This window comes from Anopheles funestus, chromosome 2RL, assembly GCF_943734845.2.
Source record: "Anopheles funestus chromosome 2RL, idAnoFuneDA-416_04, whole genome shotgun sequence".
Lineage (NCBI taxonomy): Eukaryota > Metazoa > Arthropoda > Insecta > Diptera > Culicidae > Anopheles > Anopheles funestus.
This window is the reverse complement of record NC_064598.1, coordinates 11,289,372-11,316,764: the sequence shown is the minus strand read 5'-3', so window position 1 is coordinate 11,316,764 and position 27,393 is coordinate 11,289,372. Positions and strand designations below refer to the sequence as shown.

At 42.6% G+C, this 27,393-nt stretch overlaps 1 protein-coding gene across 5 annotated transcripts; it reads right to left on the bottom strand.

Moving 5' to 3' along the window:
• Window positions 1-57: 57 nt before the first annotated feature.
• On the bottom strand, window positions 58-27,366 carry LOC125765917 (inositol-trisphosphate 3-kinase A-like). Of its 5 annotated transcripts, none has more exons than XM_049431451.1 (8): window positions 27,082-27,366; window positions 11,526-12,158; window positions 2,209-2,385; window positions 2,056-2,128; window positions 1,812-1,942; window positions 1,592-1,732; window positions 1,043-1,153; window positions 58-974 (listed from the first exon to the last, which is right to left on the bottom strand). In XM_049431451.1, exons 2-8 carry the CDS (start codon window positions 11,787-11,789, stop codon window positions 426-428), a joined length of 1,446 nt encoding a protein of 481 aa, XP_049287408.1. In that variant the 5' UTR covers window positions 11,790-12,158; window positions 27,082-27,366; the 3' UTR covers window positions 58-425. The 5 variants fall into 5 exon arrangements, with proteins under 5 accessions (XP_049287408.1, XP_049287405.1, XP_049287404.1 ...); XM_049431448.1 differs by lacking the exons at window positions 11,526-12,158; window positions 27,082-27,366 and adding exons at window positions 4,440-5,389; window positions 8,698-9,309; XM_049431447.1 differs by lacking the exons at window positions 11,526-12,158; window positions 27,082-27,366 and adding exons at window positions 4,440-5,389; window positions 8,733-9,309.
• Between the last annotated feature and the right edge of the window lie 27 nt (window positions 27,367-27,393).

Here is a 27,393-nt window from a genome sequence, read left to right as displayed (position 1 = left end):
CGTGCTTCATCCAGCTGGATGTGATATGGGGAACAAACGAGAATAAAAACATGTACATACTTTCTGTTTCATTTTCATAATAGATATGTATTAAAATGTGCCAACTTCATCTGGTGTAAATTACGCTAAAATTCTATCCTAATGCTCAGAGTGTTTGATCGTAGTATTTTTTTTTATAAATTAAACAACCGATTCTCACTCGCTGGGTTAAACCATGCATATCGAATGAGCCCAACGCATGAAGCAACGCGTCTTAGACAGTAATTCGACAACGATACATCGTCCGCTCCATATGTTTCCTAGTTGGCCAGCTAAAATTGCCTTGCCTGGAATAATTCTCAACTGTTTCACAGATTTGCTAAGACACTTTGCTGAGAGTATCAGTCCTTGTTTGGCAGCATGCGCCCGGCTGCTAACTGCCCGTATCAGCCCGAATTCGAATCAACATAGTCACGCAAACCCGTACTGTCCGAAGTGTTGCTACCCACCAGCTGCTGGTCATCTGGTTTGCAGTCGTAATTGTTGTTGTTGTTGACGCAGTTGATTTTATCACCACACCGGCTAGAAACGGCAGGCAATGTGGTAGGTGAGATCTCTTCCTTCAGATTACATCCATCGTGATGCTGCAAACCCTCATCAATACCGTTGCTGTCGTCCGGCAACGAGAGCCGTGGTATTCGCTCCGTGAGCGTTTGCACTGTTTGACGATCATGCACCTCGCTGAAGATGTCGATAAGATTGTTGATCCCGATCAGATATCCATCCTCATGGTTGCCCACCTTCCACTTGCTGTCGTGCGTTATAGCGACACTCTCCGGCAGTGCGACCGTTTTGGCAAAATCAATCAGCCAAACGCTGGCCTTGTGCCGGTCGTGGACGAACAGCAATGAGCTGCCTATCACTTCGTGGCTTTTGAAAAACTCGGAATACTCCAGCGTCGCCCGGATCGCTTTTAGCCGCTGAATGTATTTAGGCTGTAAATTATAATCAAATCAATCAAATTGCAATGGAGGTTTAGGTTTTGGGGCATTTAAACGCTTACCATTGCGTGGGGGAAACCGTCGGTGAATTCACGGAAAGCTTCACAGATTTGATCGCGCGATTTTGTCGTTTTGAAATCCTTTGAGCTCGTTCCGTCACTCTTTTTAATACCCTGCAATATAGACATTTAATGTTAGTATTGTGCGGGTATTTCGTAATTGTAAGGCTACAATCAACTATGAATATAATTTTGGTAATATTTTTTTGCACGGGAAAAAGCTGATTTAATAATTACTTTAAAAAGCAAATTGAATAACAATGCTTGACGATCACGCTGATGTAATTTTCTTAAATTTCCAGCAAACTTCTTTGACTCAACTTGAAATAGTTTATTGTTATCAAACTGCTACTGTTTTTCTAGTAAACAACACCATAAAGCGTATGAGATGAGACGTTTCTATACAAAAACATGTGATCGATACCATCCCCCAGCACTAAATTGCTTCATCCAGCGCTCAGAATCAAACAAAACTGTTCACATCCTGGTACGGTACGACGGTTTTACCTAACCGCTGTTCAATGGTTTGATTGATGAGTAAGTCTTGCGTACCTCTATTCGAAATCCGAGCGTAGACGTACTGGAGATGGTTTCCCTCCACACCATGTAGCGTGGCTTTGTGACACCCTTAGCACGGTGCTCCTCATCGGAGGGGGCATTTTGATCAATTTGTATCATTTTCTCATACATGTCCTACAAATGAAGAAGATAAATATGAAAAGCACATTGATGAGAAGCTGACGACGAGTGAAGATGGCTCTCTTAAACTTACTTTTCGAAGTTTCGGCTTCTCTTTGGCTTTCGACAGTTCCTCTTCCAGGTAGGTTCTGACGCCTATTTTACAGTCCATAACACACGGTTGATAGAAGTCACTGAGTAAATCCTGCAGCTGTATATATGTTGCTGAATAGCAAAAATTGGGAACGTTAAGGAAATGTACATATTCTTCTAGAATTTCTTCTAAATTTGATCAACAAGTTTTATAAAAAATAAAATTTCACATTTAAAAAGGATACATTCTCCATCTTCACTGTTCACCTGACCCTTATACTCGGGAACGTAAGGTCTCAAGACATCCTTCATCAGGACCTACGAAATGATAGTGGCAGAAAATAAAGAAAATAAATTAAAGCAATCAAAATTAATCGATAAATGCGCTCTACACTCACCTTAAAACATTTCTCCTCTTTGGGACATAGCTTCTTCAGCACCGTTCCCTGGTCTGGTCCGGCCTTGAAGTTTCCTTGATGTCCGGCTAACTGCACCCAAGGGTAGCGTTGCTTTTTGTACGTCTGGAAGAACGGTGTCCATTGTACGATGTTACGCAACTTACGCCATCCAGAAGGCTGTCAATCGGGAGTGCAAAAAACAAGAACAGAAAATAAAGGTGTCAAATCGTTTACCAATATCGTATATCAATGCCATCGTTGATTTATGTAATAATTAAAAACCGTTGGAAATAGAAAAGTCTCACCACTTAGAAGATGCGGTAAACACAATAGATAATAAGTTCAATGCAAAACCTGAAAATATTCGCATTACCAATCAGCAGAAAAACCACAACTTATGTCCCGTTTGTTGAATAGTGTTGTAAGCAATATGGGACTGTTTTTACGCTTCTGGAAAAAGTGTCGCCTTCAAAAACCGCAACGATCACTATTCGTTACAGTTCGCTGAACAGTATGGGATATGGATCGGATTCGATTTCCCACTCCCGACCTCATCGGATCCCGTCGCGAGGGAACAGCGGAACTGGTTTGTTTTGCGAAACTCTAAACTCATTAGATGACTCCACGGCTCAAGGGTTCGAATTTCTGACAATCTCTTGCGGAGTTGTGAGTACCATTTCTAGCCAATGTTGACGTCAGTCAGACGTTATGATTGTTGTACACTACTTTCGCGTCCGAATTATACATCTTTCGCTTTGATTTTGGCATCGTTTTTGAGTATTTCCATTGCACACCAAAAAAGCTTTACTTTAAATACATAAAATGAAACGTAATTTATATCATGTGCATCCATTGGTCGCTTAGCTGAGGGCCAACTGACATGTTTTACCCCATACCAATTGTGTGATATTTTTATTAACAGTTAGCTGTCGCAGCCAATTTCTTACCCGGCTTTGCGAGGGCACAACATGCGTAAGCATCGTTTGTTACGTAAAATACCACTTAAAGCTATCACATTTCTTCACCAATGACGCCGGTGTCGGAACCTTTTGCATGGGTCGTTTAGCGTCCGCACAATCGAGTGGGGATTGCCGTGCGTAGCAAATGTCATGTCAATTATTATTGTCATCGCATTCATTCGATGGACCATTTGGGAACTGATGGGATTGTTTGCCATTCTTCCCCCCACGCCAGAAACTAACGCTCGTTAGCCTTTTAGCTTGAAGTTTGTGGGACTATAAATGGCGAAGCTAAATTTCAACTAAAACGAACTTACACTTAGATCAGCAAGCCCAAAAAATAGTTGCAAAGCGATAAGTTCTAATTTTGGAGTGGATTAGATTGATTAACACGTAGTTACACTCTGTCCATGCGCAGTGGTTTCCCTACGTTTCATCTTTCTTCATTACAACCGCAGCACGTGCTGCTTTCATGTTCACGAACATGTGCCTTACTTGCTATTCCCGAATGAAACACAAACCATTGCTCGTGACCTGCATCTGAACAGATATCACGGCTTCTATCTATCACGGGCCGTATCTACATCTTCCATCTGCTGTTGCAACGCTGGCCTGGAAGCGATACGTTAATGACGTTTTGCGCATCCAGCTTCTAAAACGGAATTCTTTTCGAACAATGCCATGGCCTCGTTTTGCTGATGATGAATCATTGACACTATTCTGGGCGGGTCAAAATAGTTAAGTGACTTTATGACATCGGTTCACTGTAAGCATCGCATCACATTCATCCGGCTGTGGGCCCTTTGGTCGATGGCGTTAAGCAGTCGGCGCTACTCTTTCCATACGGTAAGAAGTTTTGTATTAATGCTTATCACTACACAAGGGCTTAATATAGACAGACAAAATAAACATGGTTTGTATGTAGTAGAACAAGCAGTAGTAGTACCAATCATTAACAACTTTACGATCTATCCACATGCCTTCGAGATGGAAAGTGATTTGCCTTTGAGCTGTTCCAGCTATAACGCCCCTTGCGGGAATGTAATTTGCGTCACAAGTCTGACGACAGAAGTTTGAGATTTTTATGACGACATCGTACTTTAATGATTCATACATACTAAGATAAATAGTTTTTTTCACGATGTAAACAATCCACCAGAAACGTGGATATCTGGACTGAGAATGCCACACCAAACATCAGTTGTACTATTATATTGTGCGCTTCAGTGCGCTTGCTATTTTTGCGAATCAACGAGCGAAACCTCGGCTTACCTTCGCGCCAGATTCATGCCGAACGTCCGGTACGTCCGAGTCCCATTCGGAGCTCAGATCATCACTCGATGCATCGCCATAATCACGTGGCATCGGTACCTCCAACAGTGACATCTGGTACTGCTCGTACCCCGGACAGAGACTGGCGGATTGGCGCGGTGAGGGTGACCGATTCGCACCCGTCCGGTAACGCAACGAACCACCGCCGCCACCCACATGTTCGGACCGGCCACCAAATCCACCATCAGCTAACGGATGCTGCAGTATTGGCAGCTGATTCTGATAGTGGTGCTGGGACGAATGGGACGAACTCTGCGTTCGGTGTCGCAGCTGAAGCGACTGCTGATAATGTTGATGGTACGGGCCACTGTTCTGATGCTGTGCTTTCTGCTGTAGCTGCTGTTGCTGCTGCTGCTGCTGATATTGATGGTGGTGATGATGATAATGATGATGATGGTGATGGTGCTGTCCACCCATATGTTGACTCGGCGCAAGATTTGGTGCGCTAGTCTGGGCGGTCAGATCGGCGTCCTTCGAATTTTTGCGGCTCGTAAGTGCCGAAAATTTGCGGGCATCGTTCGAAAGTTTCCGGGTGAAGGATTTCTTCCGGCTGCGCGGTACCGTTTCGCTGGACGTTCCTGCAACAGCGGATCCCCCATTGCCAACGTCATGCTCATCCCCACTGTCGGACATGTTCTTCAGATGGTCCTGCTCTTCCGGGCTGAGGTTGGGAAAGTGCAACAGCTTCACTGTGACCTTATCGCCCGACTCCGTGAAGTAAACTTCCTTGGCACTAAGCTTATCAAAGTCCTCGTAAATTGTCACCGTCGGTAGCGTACAGATAGGCATCGTTTCTTAATACTCGGTGCCGAATTTGTATGTTTTTGTTGTAGCGTTGTCTAGCTGGTACGGTACGGATGAATTCTGGTGATGAATGCTCTTGGAGAGCACTGCAAAAGTTACGTAAAATTTTATCTGATGAAATACTTTCACACTACCCTTCGAGAAACTTCAGACAAAAGCGATGTACAAACATTGAAGACTCTCTCTCTCTCTCTCTTTCTCTCTCACTTAATGCTCTTTTCCTCTATTATCCAAACTTTGACTTCCCATCATCAACTCTCGAAAGGACAACAAGCGAATTCAATCGAGCCAAACCCCAAGCCCAACCTGCTTCCGAAGTTAATTTGTCTTCGTGGAGGCACGCCGCCAACCATCATCACTCGGCGACAAGTTTCCTTAACGGTTGTACACCAATTGCAGGACCTCACCAGAGGATCTCTCCTCGTACGAGGGTACGAATGTGCTTCATCAACCGTTCCTCACTGGCAGGAAACTGGAGTGCCCGTTTCATTCCTCGGTTTCACCTTTTTGTCGCCGAGTGACCCGATCGAAAGCGAGGGAAATTTATTGCGGTACTTATGGGGACATATTTGGTAGTCGGGTACCCCGAACCGGTTGCTTATGGACGCTTATGGACGTGTTTACTTGCAAATAAAACGCTCCGGCTACTGGCTACTGAATAATGGGGTTGCTCCCTGAACCTGTCTGCTACTATTCGTTGAGATTTGACGAGTTTTAATTCCCTCCCAAAACCGTGTCACCCTTTCCCGCCCAACCACCGTACACAGTAATCAGGTTTACATTATTGTAACTCACTGAAATTACCCCACAAATGGTATAATCGATTAAGGTGGAACAACAGCATTGTCTTGACTGCCCGATGGCGAAACATTGCACCCAAAAGTGCATGATTGCATAGGTTTTGGTTTGGGCTTTTTATTGAAAGTGTCCATCCACAAAAAAGCGACTTCTCACTATTGAAGTGAAAGGTTCTCTGTTGTGTTTTCATTTCGGTTAAAGATGATCAATTTATCGACCGCCCGATGACGATTGAGCAGGAAAGTTGCAACTAATTGACTCCTTTCGCCAGCTTCCTTTACACGATCGTCATCTAGCGCGTAGTAGATTCTAGCCGAATGGCATCCCTTTCTTGCTTGAGCACAATCTTGATGGACATTTTTCACGAACATCAGGAAAGTCACGCCATCACACATTTGTGTGGACGGTATTTTGCAAAAGGAAGAGCAAGTTTGCAGCTGCTGCACCGTATCGTAACTCCATTCCACTGCAGTTCGCCATCGTACGGTGCAGTGTTCAATCTGCCATCGTCACCGGCCCTCCATTTGGAGCATCGTACTATTGTGTAACCGTGTGCGACAAGTGGGATGGTTGGGGCAATAAATTTATATTTCCCAACCGACCGGTGACGCTCGCCCTGTCGATGTACGGTTTCGTGTGCCTAGTCTAGGAAAGAATCTGAACTTGATGGTGATAAGGAAACGCCAGGGTAGGCCATTAGCGACCATTAGAGATGACAACCGGTTCGGATGCAACGCTCAGTACGACTGTTGCGTACGATGAAACCATTGCACGTACCAAACCTCACGAAAACTAAGACTTTTGAGTTTGATATAAAAGTAATAACTATTCATGGATAAATCTAAAAACGTTTTTCCAAAAAAAATCAACCCATATTGTTTTGCTTTACCTACGCAAATGATTTAATCCATACAGGAGTAACGATTGCCACATAGTGCGTCACATACTAAGAAACGATTGAAATATTTTGAATTTTAAAACACCCTTTGACGCAAAGCTTTTCGATTCGGAAACCAACCAATGGGCAGTGATGCGAAACCACGGCACGAACGAACCATTCTGTGATCCAATGCTTCAGAATGGTATTTTAATAGGTTGACACCAAACTGGTTGTTGGTGATGGACTGTGAAATTTGCTAATTGATGACGTTGTCGGTGAGCTCAATCGCGACTTATTCTGACTCGATCTGCGCATATGACGAATGACCATCAACTGACAGGTAACATGTTTGAGGTTTTTTTATTTATTTCAAATTAATCAAAAATGTGTTTTAAAATCCAACAAAAGATCTTGAACAATCAACACGAACAACATTACTCATCGCCATCTTACCGATCGCGAATGGAAGAATATGCAAAAAAAACGTACACATTCTAATGATGAAACGCGTCTCAATAGGACCGGAATGGTTCTGCTTCCAACGCACCCGATCCGTAAGAACTGGCCCAAAACAAGTCGTGGATGATTCAACCGTGGCTCCAGAGTTAGCGCTTCTCATCAACGGCGAAAAGAAAAAGGTTAACCCGTAGGTGTTGTTGTGTCTGAGATTCGTCCGAAAGCGATGGTTAGGCGGTTTGTGGCATCTTTTATACGTACGTCTACGCATTTTCACAAGCTTGGAAAATATATTCTTTTCAAAAATTGCGTGGATGAGCAGTGGCATTGGTAAGTTCATTTGCCCGGAAAGCTCCTGGGGTGGAATATTTGAAAGTCTTCAGCAGAAGTTAAAAGCGAAGAAATGATTAAAGAAATTGATGCTTGTTCTAAATTTAAAGAAAAAAAAACCCCGAAACAATCAACAGTTGATAGAATGCTGTATTCTAGAGCACGAATATTGTGCTTATCATTCAATCAGGTGTACGAGGCAGAATGTTTTCCAAAACCTCGTAGCCTCATTTCAACGCCAAGTGCCAAACGCCACCGCCACTGATAATGAGAGCGTTGTTTAAACAATCCAGCATCATCGCAGGCGCCAAGTGTGTGGGATTTTTTTTGTATTAAAATTAGCTTCTTTTTTCTCCCATCACATCTTATTCACTTTCCTCGCGCGTTAAGATAATCTTTCCAACCCGTGGCACCGCGAGTCGGGCACGTACCGAAAGTCGGGAGTCTCGGAAATTGCTAAATCTAAAGGGAAGTTCGAATGTCCGCCCTGGCAAGTGGAAGCTCGTAAATCTTTGCAACGGCATTCCCAGCTTTTTTTTTGTAGCACCGCCACTACCTTGTCTATTGCGATGTAGATTTTTGCAACGGAGAGAACTACCGGTGCGCAACAGCATACCGAACAGGGGAGTCGCGATCCAGCCGTGTATTGTTTCGCGCCAGTCCCACCCTAATCTCGAGATCAAATATTTAGTCAATCCGCTTGGTGATGCGTGAAGGGAAGAATTGGAGGGCAATGGAGAGAGAGAGAGAGAGAGAGAGAGAGAGAGAGAGAGAGAGAGAGAGAGAGAGAGAAAGAGATGAGTTTTGCATGGTGTCTGTGTAGCAAACACTGCTTAACGTTCGCTTGTAGGTTATGTTTACTACATCGCTGTTTGTCTGGTTCCGGAGGAGTACGAGAATTGTGCATCAAAACGCAGCACAACAACACACTTCATTGATGCTGATGTGACCGCCTGTGCACCTACACTGAAGGGCTGCTCGGTTTAACACATGCGCGCGGTTAAAATCGTCACTGTCGCGTAAGTACTGGAATGTCCATTTCACTACTGCCCACTATGCAACCAGCACACAAAACTAACAAACCGGTAGCGTGGCTTTTGGCCGAAATTTCAAGTCCCTTTTTTTCGAGTGGCAAAAGTGAAAGTTTTTCTTCTGTCAACCCCCAAAAAACCAAAAACTGCTGTCCCTCGGGCGAACACCAAAAACCGATCGAGATCTCACCACTTGGAAGCGAATGCTTCCCTTGTATCGATACACGCGAAAACGGTGTCCACGGTGACACGGGACACACCGGGGTTTTTTTGCGTTCGAACCGTTCGCCGATCGCCGATTCGATTGACGTGCACAGCAAAGCTTCACCAGCGTGTAGGAATTAGATTCGGTTCGGGACGCAGCACAAGCACAGCGAGGTTACGAGCGCAGCAGCGGTACGGACCGCTACGCAGGCCAATGCCGCGACGGTGAGGATGCAAAGCACAAAGTCTACCCGCGATAACGTGCGACACACACTCGGCGCGCTCGATGGTCGGAATTAGACTGAAGTATCAACAATAGCGCTGGCTGCGCGAGAGTTTTGCGCAGGCGGGTTTTCGTACCCCCGTTGGCTCGGAAGCTGGTGGCGCGAACGTGCGGTGAAGGCGAACGATCGCGACGGTGACGCTGATCGTCGCGTTTGCTTCGCACGGTTTCACATTATCAGTAATAGGAGCAGATCTGTCGACGATGTGTTTGTGCCCAGAAGCTGTTTCACGCTCACCGACCCCGACGATGGGGCGTGTGTGTGTATTTGTATTACACAGTATGTGCCCCATTCCTCCCAAACAATAGCGCGTAACGCACATTGGAACTTTGTGGACATATAGCAGCATGGTGTGAATTTTTGGTACATTGCTCGAAAAAGTAAATATATTGAAATATTTCTTGTTTTAATTATGGTAATTGTTTTATTTCAGAAAACTTATACACTCTTTCGTTTATGAAACTGTTTTAACAGCTTTAGGGAATTTGCACTTCCATTAGTTAAACAATACTGCTTAATACAACATGACTGGTCTAATAAAAATTAAGCTTTTTTTAAGATTCCTAACGACTAATGTTTTGATATCAAGCATTTAAAAATTTGCAGTACAAATATAATATATAAAAATGTTCAATCTTTCAAACCAAAACACCCCACCACGTGTGATTACTTTTCTGTTCACCTTACTTCAGCCGTGTGCGTGTTACAAGAGTCGCCCTACGAAAGCTTGCTGTATGTTGTAATAAGATAAGCTTTTGTACATGCAACGCACTTACAATGAGTATCGAACATTTTGTTTCGGCCTAATAAACAATTTAAATTTACTCTGCTAAATGGTATTTTTGCTCTCTTTTATGCATCATTATTTCATTTATTTTTTAATCATTTAAATAAAGTAAATTCGCAATGCTTTATAATAAATAAGCTAAGATAAGACACAACTATTAGCAACCATCTGTATGGAAAAGTCCGTTTGCTTAATTGGTCTTTTTCACCTATTAAACATCATTCAAACCGTAAAAAGATAGTTAAGCGTGTAACAATATAATTTATAATTACTAAGTAAGAAAAATTTAATATAATTATCATGAATTGTCTACATAAAAAACAAAAAATCCAAAGAAAATGTAAACACATGAAACAACAAAGCTTTCACCACAACTGTGATGTGGTGAGTAAGCTCTCTGCAAGATCAGACGAAGCTTCGACCAGATGGAGCAAGTTGAATTGAGAAAGCTTACCAGAGATTGGATTCGTGTATTCGTTGAATGATGCTTTTTTTAAAGAGGAAAAAATAACAGAAAATTTCAACAAAAATTTAAACCAAAAAAAAAATTTGTCTTTATCAGTAAATTCACAAACACTAAAACAGTTCTTGAAAATATGTTTATGGTTAACATCATTTTCGATCGTTTAACTAATCTTTTTCAATCTGTTTAACAAAAATCTAAACATTAGTTAGTTTCTTTAATTTTTAACTTGTAGAAAAATTATTCAAAGATTATCTTTAGTTAAAATGCCAGCCTTGAGCCTCCCATATGCACAGTACATCAAAGAAGCATGGTCCCTAACAGATATGTAGTCATCGTAACCGTATCGAATTGCTTTTCCTAATTAGTATTCCATCCTATTCTTGACATTTCAAGCGAAGGAGTCATAATTAGACAAATACATTTGATGTGAAAGAAATATTGACAGTCAAACGTGGTATTAAAAATCGTTAAATTTAACTGAAACACACTTTTTTGTAAAACACCTTCTCAGAAGCATTTTAAAGCGATGTTTATTACCTAATTAATGTACTGCGATGATATGGGTCCTTGTATGTAAATTTACAACATGACCTTGTGTTGAACATCATAAACCAAAAAAGGTTAGTTTTCGAGACAACTAACACAAGCTGACTAAAAGTGTACCCTTTTATAGAATATTATTGTCACGTTTAATTTTATTTTCAACACTTAGAAGTGGCAATTAAAATAATAACATTACTGAGCTGGTGAATAAAAATTGTTCGCATACAATCGACTGTTCGTTTGAAAAGTATAACGAAATGCAAAAACATAATAATTAAACCCTTTAAAAAAATCCCATGCTATTGCAAATTTCAAAGTAAAATCTTTATTTCCAAATTAATTTAAGGATATTTATGCGAATTTATTACTTTATTTTGTTAACGTTTTCTTACCCATGCACTACTCAGTATTAGTTCAACATATTTTTCATACAGTTTGCCTACCTTTTTAATACCACTTGCTGTTTCCTTGGGACCGATGGTGTAAAGATCGACGATGCCGAGCAAACAATCGTCACAGCGGCATACATCGTCACCCAAAATAAGTGATCCCAGCGAACCGATGCTACTGGTCGAATCCATCGAATCCGTACGGATGAGCCGCGATCCACCCGGGCCGGTTTGTTGCGATGCTTCCTCAATCTTTTTCGCCAGCAGCGCCTCCATCAGCGCTCGCGGCAGACTGTTGCTCGATGTGAACAGTGACATTTTTCCACTTTGCTTTTCAGGACACTTTTACTAAACACACGGACCAGCGGGTTATTTATTATTTTTGCATCAACTCACTTCACGCTGTATTTTTTGAACTGCTACGATCTTCGCTGCACAGTGCAACAAAAACAGTCCCTCGTTCCAGGCACGCTGCAAATTTCAACCACCGTACGCACCGTTACGACGCGCCGGAAGTGAATTGCCAGTGCGTGCACGTTAAAAAGTAACTCCACGAACCGCACATCACACAAGCAATTAATTAAATTGTAATCGTTAACCGTCGTTGTGCAATTAACGTCCCGGCACTATTGGCTAACCGCACACAAAAAGGGTTAATCGATGATCACACACCTAATTGCACGTATCCTAGAGAAAGAGATCCGCGAAGCGAAAGGTATTAACTCCGCGAAAGGGAATTGAGTTGTTCTCCCGAATGTCGCACAACGATCGCTACAGGGTGGCCAATCTGATTAAAGCAAAACACACAAAACAAAGATGCAATCCTCCCACGAACCGGGCAACGAATTAAGAAATAACGGCAACTGTGCTAGTAACAATGTGCATCGTGAATATGTGAAGATCATCGTTCAAGATGCAGGAATCGTATTGCACCGACACAGACGCATGCGTACAAAGCGACCGTACAAAAGGGCGGTTTACTTTTGATGGTAAAGATTGAAAATAACTTCTTGTCCATGAACATTACGTACGGGGTGCGAAGATGCACTTCAGAAAACATTGTCACATTTGTGGGGCGACCGAGGTACGACGAACTCTGTTGAGTTCATACTACTTTTGTACACTTTGGTTCATTATTACAGTTCGCTGGTTTTCTTTCCATTGAAGAATTTTTATTCCACCCTCGAAATGTTCCCAAGTCGCCGTTAAGCAGCAGCGTAATCTTTGCGCATCGGTGAAACGAATGTTTGTCAGCAACGTCATAAAATGAAACGATTTGTAACCTCATTTTGCTGTTGTTGTGCTCAGTACATTGTGATGACCGAATACGCATCAGGTGTGGCTTATGGTAATAAGAAATAAATTGTGAATGGTGCTTAACTTCTTCATGTTTCAAGCTGGTATTTCTTTTTTTTAACTGTCATTACATTTTGAACGAATATTTCGAAAACTACGTCATAAATGTTATTACTTTGTAATGTACTGACTTTCGAATTTCTAAACAGAATTTCTTACAGGGAAATGCAAATTACAGGGTGGGATGAGATCATTTTGGTTCCCCTATTTAAAATAAAATTATTTTTAAAAAATTCCACACAAAAACCACAAAGAATCAGCCTTCTAAAAATACAAATTAATGTGAAAATTTCTCACAAAAAATATAAAAATGCATTAACTAGAGGAAAAAGTTTCGTCGCCTGCATCACATTTAAACGATGATCGATTAAAATGTTTTTTTTTCCACTGACGCCTTCTGAACTGCACCCATGTTTTCATTTTCTCGTGCCATACTTTTTATGACACCAGGTACGGAAATAAAAACAAATAGCAAACATCGTGTGTCAACACCGCACCAGGTATCCGTTCCGGCTTGCGAAAAAATGTGCCAATTGGAGGCGATATTATTATTGTTCTCCCCATGTTTTTCGCCTCCTTTACACCCCAGCGAACCGGCTCAAACGAAACATGAACAGCGATGAGTAGTGTCGTTCGTAATGACTTTGGTGATCATTTTGTGGTTTATCTGTAAAACAAGGTAATATCATTGGAATTCCAACTGCGTGTGTGTTTTTTTTTTGGGCAAATTTTAACGATAAGCCAACATACATGTTTGAAAACTTTACAAGCACTTACTTCGTTTTTTTAGTATTCCCTAAATTGATCGCTATGTTACATTCGGTTGCTTAATATATGCTTACTTCCTTTTGCATAATACTGACAAACAAAATCATAAAAATAACTCCCCCCCAAAAAAAGTGCCACATAAAGCCCTTGAACTCTCAAGTAAAATGCAAATTACACCAAACCAAAGTGTCAAAATGGTTTTTTTTTTTCTCTTCCTTTTCATTTTTCACCCAAAAGGAATCTTTTAATGAACAATCAACCAACTCCATTATTCCGCTGCCAGAGGCGACTCCATTATCTGGGTCTAAACCCTTTTTTTTTTTGGTTGGTACCTCCCCAAAAAACGCGATGTATATTAGCATGCGCAAACATATTAAAAGCAAATTCGTTTGCCCGAGGCATTTTTGGGGGTAATATTATTCAGCGCAAGGTTTAACAGCTTTGATTTCTAATGCAGCGAGATGGGACGCGTTTTGGATGGTTTTAATCATAAAACATCAAACATTTGTTGGCGGCATGAAGGCGCCGAACGCTAACGGTTCTCTTTTCTCAAGAAAACTTGATTGATCCTAAACAAATGCTTTAGGGGAGGGAGGTTTATATATTTATGTTTTACATAATTTTGCATTATTTTAAGCTACATATTATGAGGAATATGACAGCTTCTATTTACGAATAATTTAAAAAAAACCCTCTTCATATTTATATTAATATATTAAAAACATTTACTGCATTACTTACAAAAATATTTTAATTATACACAAACAGTTTGAGCACGATATTATACGGAACCTGGACAGGCTATTAATCGTTTCTTTATTAACAAACATATAGTCCATTATATTGAACAGTTACGATCGTCAAACGATCGACGATATCCAACTAAAACCGGTAGCAACCGATGACGATCAACATAATCCCGAACTCATCGACAGCAATCGGAATCCCTTTTCCTGCCCGACTGACAACATGACACAAAATTAGCAAAAACGTTTTACGAACCAGATACGAATCCGAATGATCCGAATGACCGGTCAAGAAACGTTTCCAGAGAGGTTCCAGTGGTTCGGTCCACAGGCTAGAAGTGTGAGATCGTAAATCTATCTGCTTTTGACATCAGTGACGCATCAAGTACTACACTGGGACACAAAGCCGCCACTCGTTTCTTTGAGAAACCATAGGGTAGAAAGCGGTCCGACACAGGTGACGGAAGTGGCCGGAGCAGCGTTCATCGCCGTGACATCGCTAGCGAAACCGTGACAGATGGTGTGAAAAATTATCGCAAACAAAATGACCGCTTCCGTGCCGGGGCAGCCGGGACCGTCTGCACCACGTTCCCCGGGCGACACTTAAGAGCTTTTCGCTGCTCACGCGTTGGAAGTGGCTTGTCATATTTGCATAAATTGATCGACTTCTTACGGCTTTGCCATGTTTGCCGACTGTCATCGATTGACGGCTACCGGCGACGATGGTCTAATCTTTGGTTCGGTTTAACTGTGCGCCAACCTCGGTGCTTCCAAATAATGATTCCAACCGGCTAAATGATAGAAAGCCACACACACACACGCACACACCAGCCCGACACCTGGAGGCTTCGTGCAGGAACGGAAAAAAATGGGTGCAAAAACAGTCAGTCCCCTATCCCTTTGAACCGGCCCGTCATACAATCGACGTCTAGCTGATACATTTTTAATTAATGATTAACCAAGGATCTGTGCGTAACGGTAGCAGGGAACGGGTCCACAAATCCCGTTTATAACTCCCCGGCACGATAAACAAACACTCAAACCGCATAGGTTGCGGGCAGGTTGCGTGCTAACCGCTGGCCGTATAAGACGGAGCTGATGGTTTTCCAATGAAGCGTTTGTATTGTTGCAAAATGTGCGAGAAGATACACCAGAAGAAAAAAAACAAATCCGTTGACTACTTTTACAATGGTGCGAGTAGTGATAAAAACATTTACCGTTCCGAAGCCTAATTTAAGACAGCCGATAGCAGAAAACGAAGCTTCCTTAAAAGTAGCGCCGAAAATGAAACCCATAACGATAAAGTTTCATATTTTATTGCTTGTTTTAAGCTGAATTAAGTGCCACTTGGATAGAACACGGCGACATGAATGGTGTGATTTCGATTTTAGGTTTTTCTTTGCTTTATGGAGATATTTATTTATTCCTTTCTTGTTCCAATAATTGATTCGTTTTACAACGGCAAGGTTTTTGTGGATATTTTTATCAAAATTTTGTAACATTGTAACGCCACTAATTTTAAGAGTAAATTGAATTCTATCATGTTCGTGTGTAATATGACCTTCATTAACTGCTTTAGTTAATATTTCTTCTCTTCTGCACGGGTTGTACAGTGCTTTACATAATAATACGGCAATTTGATTTTTTTAAGAATACGAAGAATTTTCCAAAATTTTTAAAAAATATTAGCCATTCAAGAAGATGTAACATGAACAAATTTTCGAGTTGGTATATAGTTGGTATAGTTGGTATATATAGCTTTATAGTTATGTTACCAACTGTACGTATATCATTTTATACTGAGAGGAAAAAAAATCATGTATCGAAATACTAGAGTAACGTACATCATACCGAGCAAACCGTGATAGATAATTGATTTATATGCGGATCGTCTTAATTACCGTGTAAAACGGCTGATAGACTGTTCACAATCTGTCTTACAACCATTGGTCGAAATTTTAACACCACTATCTGAAACATGTAGCAATCCGCGCCGTGTAGCTAAAATATACTGTCCGTGTTCGTTCTCAGGCAGCAGCAGCAGCAGCTAGTAGCTAGTCGTAATCCACATGTTTACGCACTCCAGCGGCTAAACCCCTGTGGTGTAAACAACTGATTTCCTATCACGCTTTTCTTCCTTTTCCATTTGTCTCTCTTTCGGGATGAGAAACCGCGATCGTTTGGTTCTGTATTTCGACAGTACAGACAACATTAACATGGCGGGCAAATGTATTTCTCGTGTAGTATCGGCTACTTGCTGATTGGAACATGAGCGATGAATACCTATCGCAGGAAGCTATTGTAGTACAAGGCCCTACGACACGTAGCAACATTGTGACAACATATGTTCGTGAGGGTGTTGAGCTAATCCAAGGGGGAACTAATTGTTTAGTGATCATAAAAATTTAAACCTAAAAATTGTATAATTGAAAGACATTTATTTTACCTCTACTATTGTCTACTTCAACGCGGAATGGTAAACATTTCTGAAATAAAATCATTCCTATGTGTTGCTCCTGATGTCCGGATGTATCTAAAGCCTTGTTAAATGCGCTTGCCAGGGATGTCCTACCGATGCAACAAGGCTTGTCATGTTGTCATGTTATCTTATCGCGATAGCACTATCTACGATCAACGCTAACAAGGTTTAACTTTCAAAACCCGCAGCCTGCATGCAAGCGTCCGTCCGTTGCGCCGAGGATGGGATGAGATAGAAACGCCACATCGGCGTTGCATCGTTTTCAAACGTGCGCTCAAGCGCTCTGATTAATCATACAATATTCATAAATCCTAGAAAGATGATAGGTTGCGATATCTTTTCTACCATCGGTGTTTTATTATCAGGCAAATGATAATAATTATTTATAATTACCCACCGTGTGCAGTGGCCACCATACCGCCAACGGGTGTACCCTTTGGGTGATGTTTAATAATCAAGGTGTAATGAAGAGGTATCATTGGCAACGGTATGCCCCCCGAGGTGGTGCACAAAATGATCCATAACCATTTTTATTTTTACTGCCCATCCCATAAATGAATTAATTTATAAAGATGTTGTCAGTAACTCACTAAAACCATTAACAGTGCGATGCGCGATAGTAAACCAGATTTTTTTTTTGCTTTAGGAACGGATGCTGGGACACTAGTCGGTGTCGGTGAGAAATCCAATTTCTCGCTATGTTGAACACTAAATCTGGCAGCATTTCGCACACTCTTTTCAAAATTATAGTCACAATTGTTCTTTTCTCCTCCAGCCGGAGAAAAAAAATATCGACTCTAGCCGAAATCTATGCTTGACCTATCGGTCGATTTTTGTCTACATAAGAAACGATTATTCATCACCCAATCAACCCCTAAGTCGCATCGCTGACATGCGCTAAAGGATCATTGATTGTAGACATTTGGACGCAAAGGCAGATTTCATCATTGGTCATCATCAATCGTTGTTTCACACGCCACACTAAACCCACGTTTGGTGGTATAGTAACCGTTCACTGCACTGTTGTCCCTGCCGATGCGTATTGCACTGTTTGTTGAGTGAAGCCGTCAGAAGTTTCGCTTTATCTCGCTTCCACTAGACGCTGTTTGCCTTTGATGGTTGACGACGGTTGTCCCGTTGTCTGCGCGCACGGATTACCATTTGAATCGAAAAGCTTCAGATGCCATTCAGCGAATTTCTCGATGATGATCGAAAAAGAAAACAAGTTACGGTTCGTACTCTTAACCCATTCTTTGAATGGCAAAATACCGTCGAATGCCACTTTCATCCAGATGCCTGCGAATCGTGACAGGCCGATCGAGGCTATAGTTGGGTAACGCTTCACGCACCCAACGATCGGTAACGGCCGTCCGTACTCCCGATGGTGATGGTGAACGAGTGGCCAGCAAAAAGGGACAGAGAGAGAGAGAGAAAGAGAAATTAATAACATGATACGTGGTGAATTCTGGGTTGCAAACGTATCCGTCTACAATATGCGATCGCGAGAGCTTCATCCCGGTCTACGGTGCACGAGGGTTCGGATTCCTCCGAGGTGTGGCGTCAATCTCGTCGCGACCAACAGCACATGGGTGACAGCATAATCGATCTGCGCCAATCCCCGCAAAACTAGCGAAGGCAATTCTGCGCGAAACCATTTTGGTCGTTTGCTGAAGTCTTTGAATTAATTTATCACTTAACAGCTGATTCATCCATTCGATTACCGCCATTCGTGCGAAAGGGGTCTATGGGTCTGGTCTGGTAGCGTAGATGCAAGCACACTGGAGTGGTTTCGGTGCAATTCGATCTTCCCATGAGGTAGCCCTTATCCACACACTATAGCGAGCAGATGACATTTTGCGGTACATCGTTCTTTGGGTAAGTGTATCTGTTTGCGATGCTTAATGTTATGCGCGGCTCACTAGGGTGATGGTGGATATATCGTCAACCAGATGCACTTCATTATAACCACGCTGAATAATTCATCGATTTGATCGATTACACCGTAAGGCTGTGATTGAGCAATGTGTTGCTCCACCGGGCTCAGGTGTGCGGCGCACGAAGAAGATGAATACCCTTCAAGTTATCACTAGCAGCACGTATTTCTTTCCCATTGTGAGCTGATAAGTTAATCATCTCAGCTTTCTAAAGAATTTTTTACTTTTAGTTTTATAGTTTTCTGTGAGTTTCTTGCATAAAGCCTAACGAATTTACTTCATCAATATCTTGCTGATTATGGAGAAGACTTGATAGAATAACGAATTCGTAGAGAACTGGTAGGTAATTTTCGGAAATTCTTGGTTTTGAAGCTCAAATTAACTTTTTTAGACATGGAAGATCCAAAGTTCTCATGCCTTAGTGTATAGTCTAATACACCGAAGTTCGTGGATTGAATCTTACCCAACTTGGTATCTTGTAACAAGAATTCTGACTATCGTCAAACTACGTAAGGTGTTAAGTCTAGTACTTGTAGATTCATGATAACAACACCAGCACAAGCACGACTTACTAGTATCTAAAGCCAAAATAAAAATGAAAGAATGTGGAGGAGTTGGAGCTCAGGGCGCGTGTAGTCGCATATTTTACACAATAAACACCTGAACCTTTATATTGACAGAAGGTGCGACGTATCCGTCACTAATTGGGCAATATAATTCAACACAATCACCCATGTCGATCATACTGATCGTATAAAAATCCAGCTCCGGATATTCAACCATCCTTCCACGTCTGCATAGGCTTGTAAAACTGTTCCGCAGACTTCCACGGCATACCAAAAACCCGAATGTGAATGCAATAAATATTCCATTGCAAACAACGATTTGCCCGCAATTTGTTCGAACTCACAGCACGGATGTGCAACACCCTGCGGGATGCGGGACACTCGGTTCCCGTTCCGGAGTGTATCGACCGCGGATCAGTTCGTACGGTCGTATTTTAAATTAACTCGTTTATTTAAACTTAATTGACTGATGTAATTTACGACCTCGCACGCTCACGCGACGAACGGTTCCATCGGCCGTGCTCCGATGAAAGTTGCTCCCCGAAAAGTGAACACAAATCCAGAGTGTTGAAGATCACGCTCCCGTCCATTTTGGCTGAATGCCGTACAGACGCGCTGAAGCACGCACCGTGCCTCAAAAGGGACCAAGGACATGGCCAGCCTACCGCTCCGGCATTGCATTCATGAAGGAAAAGGTGTACAAAAGGGCTCGAAGGTTACGGTACCGGTTCAGCTGACCAGCGCAATCGTAGCATCGGTGAACCAACATTACGCTCACTTATGACAAAATCACTATCAGATGTAATCCATTTCAGATAGTTCGCTCACTGTCCGGTGGCCTTTCCGGACCAAATTTTTGTTTGCAACGCAATATTTCATTATTGTGAGGGTTTTGTTTATCGCTCAAATATGTTTTCAATCTGATCTGATGTATAGAATCTGATACTCTTTTAAGATATCTCTTGAATACTTATCCACTGCACGATGTTATAAGCATTTTAACTAGAATGCAATAAATATACTACAAATATTTATTACAAAAATATTTTTATATCCTTAGTTTTACAAGGTATTTCTTGGAGAACATCAAGAAGTTTTATATGCTGTCTGCATGATCTGATACTTAAGTGCCAAAACACCAACACGAACCATCGCGTCACGATTTTATGACAAATTTATTCCTAAAAACTGCATAATAACAAACCAAAACGACAACACACACACGCAAAACGTTCGTATATATATCAAAATTATGAACATTTTGTGCATTCTCATCATAATTTACGACCTTCATTATGCATTCCTGCGAAATTTGATCGGTCCCATCGGGATCGGTTCGCTATCGATACGAAGGGCCAAATATGGGTCGATGATGGTCGTAAAATAAAGAAACCCCCTCCCGTGTACCGGCTCGTGCTCACCAACATATCCTCAGGCCGCCAAAAATTATCGACTCGTGTTGTGCTGGCACATTTCGTGAGTGAGTGCCGTTTGGCGGCTTTAGAATAATTTTAGCTGTAACTATCGAGTAAAAAATATTACTAATAAATTATAAACCCAAGATGGGTATCGAGATGAGCGCACGAAGCAGGTCGCTAAGAACCGTCTCCGAAATTAAGTCGACCCATCAATCATGCACGGGGCACGCATGCAGTACAGCTTCCGTACAAATGCTTTTTGGCTTTTTTTGTCCCTTCGTACTACGCTCATTAATATACAGCAGACACTTAACGGTCCGGCAGATAGAAACGGGCTTACGATACTAAGCACGTATAACAATCGTAGCAGGAAACAGGATCACGTCCCTATGGACCACTTAAGTAACAGTAAACTTGGCATCGATCTTGTTCAGGCAACTGTTAATGCCTGACCGATGTAGCTGACGTCCTGTCTCGACCTACTCTCTCGACTCGCCGGAACTCACCACAAACAATCGAAACGGCCCCACGCTCGGAAAGTGAATGGAGCCGTCAAGTGATCCGGGGTTGCAAACCCGGAGAAAATCACTGTTGACAGCTGCAAAATGTCAAATTCATCAAAAAGCCATTAATCAACGCTGTCCATCGATGGCGAACACGATACCGTTCTGGCGTGCACTATTCTCAATCCTGTACTGCACCGAACGGACCGATCGATAGTGTCTGGGTGAGACAACGCCACTGCACACGTTGTGCTATCCCCGGGATGCAACGTTGCAGCACAATGCGTGATCGTTGAACGGATGCAAGCTGACAGCTTACATGGAGAGGTGGAGCGAAACTTTCAAAAACCCTTGCTTTCGACACTCGGAATCTACCATACCAATTAGGTCGAACAGTGTGCGTTTATCCGGATTTATTATGTACAACAACAACAAAAACACATAAATATCGACATAAAGACATCAACATCAGCCAGAACTATAGGTAAATGTGTTCTTACGATGCGTAGCAAAAACAACAATCATAATCATAATAATGTTGTCAATCGTGCATAATTCTCCGCCACAATGTACGCAAACAAGCGTAATTTCCATCATAATAACAATGATAACAATACATTGTACAGACTGACAACCGGTGTAATAACCCTTATTTACTGATACTTTACTTCACAAAAGCCATGCAGCCGGTTGGATCGCTTTGCATGTAAGTACCATAACATACGATCATGAAACATCAACATGTCTCAAAACGGCTTAATTGAATACGTTCGCCAAACGGAACCACATACATAAAAAAAAACAAAACCATGCCGTTTATTGTGTGCCCTGGTGCCGAACGTGATACGTTGCATTGGTCGCATATAAATCAATAAACATTCCACCAAATGATATGCCGTAAATGAATTAATTTTGCGATCGTTTATCGTCCCGATAAACGGTTACAGTGGCGAATGATCGAATCCGTACGATTGGGAGTAGTGGGAAGGGCATCCGAGGCGAGAACCACAAGTAAAAAAAACAATCGAATGTACATTCCATTAACGTTGATCGATGCTTTACACAAAACATAAAATAAAGCAAGCATACTGAACCGTCAGCATACACCAACTGAATCACAGTCACTTGAAAATACGGTGGAAACATAAAATCTTCCCAAAAGCTGACATTTTGCCAATGAAAACATTCGTCAAATCAATTCCGATATTTTGTACCATTTCATCGACTTCACCGTTTCGGCGACGATCGCAATTTGGGGGGGGGGGGGGGGGGGACCAAGCACGAAAAAAGCAAAAACAAAATATCCTGACTTACTGGTTCAAAGTCGAACGGAAATTGTACCGGCACGAGTACCGAAGTATAATGGCCGGTATAAAATTTAAATCGACAGACAAAAAGAAAAAAAAACAGTTTTCGCTCAATTTGGCAAACTCGCTAAAGCCTCCCTTTTGGCACTGACGAACTCCAGCCGAGCGATAGTATCGCAACAGTTTGGAGTTTGTACGGCAATTGTATCGCTTTTTCTGCACGAAGATGGATGCTGTGTCCTCGAGGTAGGCATGATGTAAAGAGGAGATGAAGTTGGTTTTTGCGTTTGTTTGTGTACTTTTGTCGTGAACTTTTCCGTATCGTCACAAAATGTCGATAGGACGAGGAAGAGTTGCTTTGCTCATAAAGTTGTGGTTAAACTTCCTAATTGACCAATAAAAGCAACCATTTGCTAAAGGGAGTTTTGCAAACAAATATCGTAGTGCAGCATAATAAAATGTACGAAACGGGGCATACCTTTTGGGTTTGGAGAAGTAATGCACTTCAATTCTAATGGCTTCAAATCGGCTTACCGCTCTGGACGACAAACTTCAAGGAATCGTGTACAAACAGCGGGACACACAAGAAAAAACAAATGTATGCTACTGCCCAATTCTTGACGCTTCCCAAAACAACAACAGCACAGCAGACAAATAAAAAAAACCCCTCTATCTACCTCATCATGATGACCAAATTAGGATGAAATAAGTGCACAAACAACCGTAGCGCAGCTCCATCGTTTGGACGTGTTGAAGCTGCAACCTTTTGCTTTGCTGGAGTTGAGCCCAAAATTGGTGCGAAAAGGACCCCGATCGAATGGGGTGACATGGTTCGTTTTGGGAACTAGATAAAAACAACAGCAACAACAGGAAGATCGTACACAACTTAAAGACTGAACCTGTGTGGACCAACGCGGACCAGAATCGGGCAAAAGCTGCCCCGCTTGTACTGACGCTCGATTCACGAACGGTGACCAAAATGGTAATTAGTAGGTCCGAACGCTTTTTAAACGTAGCGTGCACATATTTATAGTGTGAATCAAAAGACCACAACTCTTCGGTCCTATGTCTTTTGCTTTGTTTTTTATCGCCAATTTATCGTTTAACGCACGTGACAAACTGAAGCTTGGATTGTGCTGAGGCGCTAAGACAGTTAACAATCGTCCCGTTTTCGGCACAGTAGATGGCTGGATGGACGACCGGATTTAATTGATGCCGTCCGAAAGTGCCAAAAGTCCATTTCAACTCTCCGTTTCACTGATGGTGAAGCTTCTAGCGGCACACGCTAGAGAGTGTTGATCCGGGTTTTAAGGTGTGAGCAATTATTCGGCCAAATTACAGACCGTCCGATTGAAAGGGTTTAACATCGACGCCGTCACTTTTGCTAGTAGTCTACTAGTCATCTGTGGTTTAGACCACACGATCTCTCTCTCCCTCTTTATCTCTCTTTTTTCCCTCACACACCTCGGCAGTCTTGATCAGTTAGCGGGCAGGCAAGGGATTGGCACTGAATCCCACGACCAAGCCAATGGTTGTCCAGATATGGGCATTCCAGAAATTAAGCCTAAATCAATGTCCATCCATTAGCCGGCATCTGCTGCTGGCATCTATCTTGCAGGCGAAGAATTAGTGTGTCAGCGCACCAGCAAATGGTGTCTACAATTTCAAACCCCTCGTCAATTCGGTGTCCTTTGACATGCGTCTCCATTCAAAAGGGAAACCAACCGCAAGCGAATATCCGCGTCTTTTGAGGTGATCACAAACCGTGTACTTCTTGGGCTTTACTTTGTCTTTTAAATGTCTACAATTAAAGATTCTACCTTCGGCTCATGACACTTGCTTCACCTCGAAGTCTCCAATAGATTTTGCAAACCTCCGAAAACCTCAATGTGTGACGAAATGCTTCATTTTTAACTGTGCACCTTCATTTGCATCTACCGAATTCCGTCGGAGTTCAAATTGCCCGCAATCAATCATGGGCTCAGACTTTCGGATTCGACGGTGAATCGAACCGATCCGAAACTCCGCGTGTGCGAAACCCGAGGCACTAACCCGAGCACATTAAGGGCTCGAGAGGTGTAATGATCGGCACCCTTCCTCTGCCGTACCCGGTCCATCATCAGTTAAAGCTGAAAACCATATCATACTTTCGTGAGTGAACGGTTTGGAGCATTGTGGGTTTGTTTCTCTTCAACCTTTTTGTTTTTTTTTTTGGTTGTTGTTTTGGTCAGGAGTAGTGCGTGCGGAACGGATGGCGACGGGAACTAGCGGCGGAGGCAGATCGATACACATCGTGCGTACAATCTCCCAATTCGTCGTGATCCACAGGACGCCCTTGGTTGTATCGACATCTCACGACTCGGCACAACGGCACTCTTCGTCGATGAACTTCGGCTTCGCCATGCTTCGTTATGCTCAGGATTTATGAGTAGCACCGATCACGCGCCATTACACTGTTTTCCACCACACTTTTGACTACCTTTTGGTTCGGCACTCAACAATGGTTCAGCCAGAGTACACACACAGACACGCACACAAAAAAGTTGGCCGAAAGCTACAATGCGTTTCGTTCGTGTGCAACGTCACAAGTTGGCCGAATGCGTGTGTCGTAACCTGCGAAAGATCATGCTGTGTCTAACCGTGGCGTGGACTCCGTGTGCCGTGTTACAGTGTCAAAACAGTATTGAAGCGGTAGCTGGCGTACCATTTTTCGACAGGTCCACCACGAACGTACGTCACATCCAGTTTAGATCCGATCCGGGTATGCAAAACGATCGTTACCCAGCGAGCACAACTTCAACAACAGATGTAACCATTGATTGAAAGCTGAAAGGTGGTTCAAAATTATTCCGCACGTATGTAGGAAACGAAACATGTTGAGTAGGGCGCGTGTGTGTGTGTTTTTCCCTTGCCTTTTTTTTCGTTGTACGACATTATCACGAAACCTTCGACATCGAAAAAATGTTACAGATGCTTAACAGCTACATTTGGGGCCCTTTGTCCTTCTACGAAAACAAGCGGTTCATGTTTCAAAGGTTACGATCATTGGCTGAGCCGTATCGAGAAGAATTGAGAAGAAAAAAAACAACAAAAACTCAACAAGTTCTAGTGTTTTCAAACATCGTCGAATCGTTGGCTCAAGAAATATTAGTTCTTTTTTTTTGAATATGTTTTTAACATCAATTTTCTCTTCTCATCCTTGTCTAGCATAGCTCTCATTATCATTCTTAGCCATAGTCGCACCACTCACTAAAACAGTTACTCCATTATCCATCGTTACAGTGACGCAAACACGCGTTACATCTTTGTTATGGTAACGTTGCGCTCCATCGGTAGAAGATGAACCCAGGTTAAGTAGGGTTGAGAATAATGGTAAAGAAAACTCCTCTAGTTTAACTATTGCTTCCGCGCCCCAAAAGCGTCATACGTTTTCGGCGCCAAAGGATCGCTTCTTTTGTGTTGGGCTGGAGATCTAGCTTTTGCCTGTAACATTACAATAACGCACTGCATATTTATGAATAGTTGAAGTATGAATACACCTTTTGCGGATATGTGTTTCAAGTAGAGAAAAAACACATCTTTTTTTTCTTTAGGAGACGGAATGGTTCGAGTGAAGTTCTTAAGCTCAACAGCATGTCAACAACATGACATGTGAGTGGTAAACACTTTATTATGTACCAGTTCCCACGAGCAGAGTGTAAAACCATCACACACACACGTGTGTACAAATCATTTGTTTAACAAAAAACTGTACGTCACCGTGAAAGGAAGGAGTGTTGTACAAATAAACTGCACCGTTTTACTCCGTTTGTTTTTTCTGGTGTCCTGTTCGCCGCTAATGCACCGCATCTGGCATGTCAACAATTTGTAGCATTCGATACGTTCGACCGTTTTAGGAATTGTTAGCCCCGCTCGACCGCTCCGGGCTTTCCAACCCCGATGCCCTTTCCCAGGCCCAGGCTGTACTGCATTCTTCACTCCGTTGGCACCTCGTCGAAGCGCCAAACGTGCGAGCACACACAACGGCCAGATTGGCACCACTACCAACACGCGCACGCACTGGAGAGAATGCACCGCAACCAGTGCGTGGAAGAGTGCCTAGTGCGCGGGACGCGCACCTGGGATCAAAATCAATCAAAGGCAAAAACTGGTTGATATATTTCATAAATGTAAATTGATTATTACGATCACACACGATCGACAGGTTCGAAATAAAGACGCTAACCAAATGCGAAGGAGCGCAACGGGGCAAACGGAGACAGAGAAGGTGCGTTACGGGTTGCCCGGGGTTTCACATCCGCGCTCTTTCCCTAGTGCTCTCGCTCCCAGGTGGTTTTGATATTGACGCGATGGTGGACCGCTTGGAATTGCTTTGCCCGTGCCCCACTGGCAAAACACCGAGCACGGGCCGCACAATCTTCGATCGAAGCCCCTGGACCGGCCGCTAAGCCTGGAGAAAGCCCCCTACAAAGCGATCGTCGGTGCACATGCGGTTGTTCGGGCTAATCACTAAATCTATTTCAATTTGTCCACCGTTACGTCAGGGCACTGCAGCAAAACGTTGATTTGTACCGAGCGGGAACCGATCTCGAGGGATCTACTGAGCCACTATGTTTGTAATCGCGTTTAGGCGACCGAATTGCTCATACTAAACAGAACAACACCGTACGAGAACAACAATAGGACACATCACAGGAAAGACCATCATGTTCATGTCACTTTTTTTGCCGATCAAGATGGCTAATAACCGAACGCGCACAAATAATACATCATCATACGACGCACGAAACGTTCCGCAACACGACACGACTGTACGCACGGTCGTTGTATACGCGACTGTTTTGC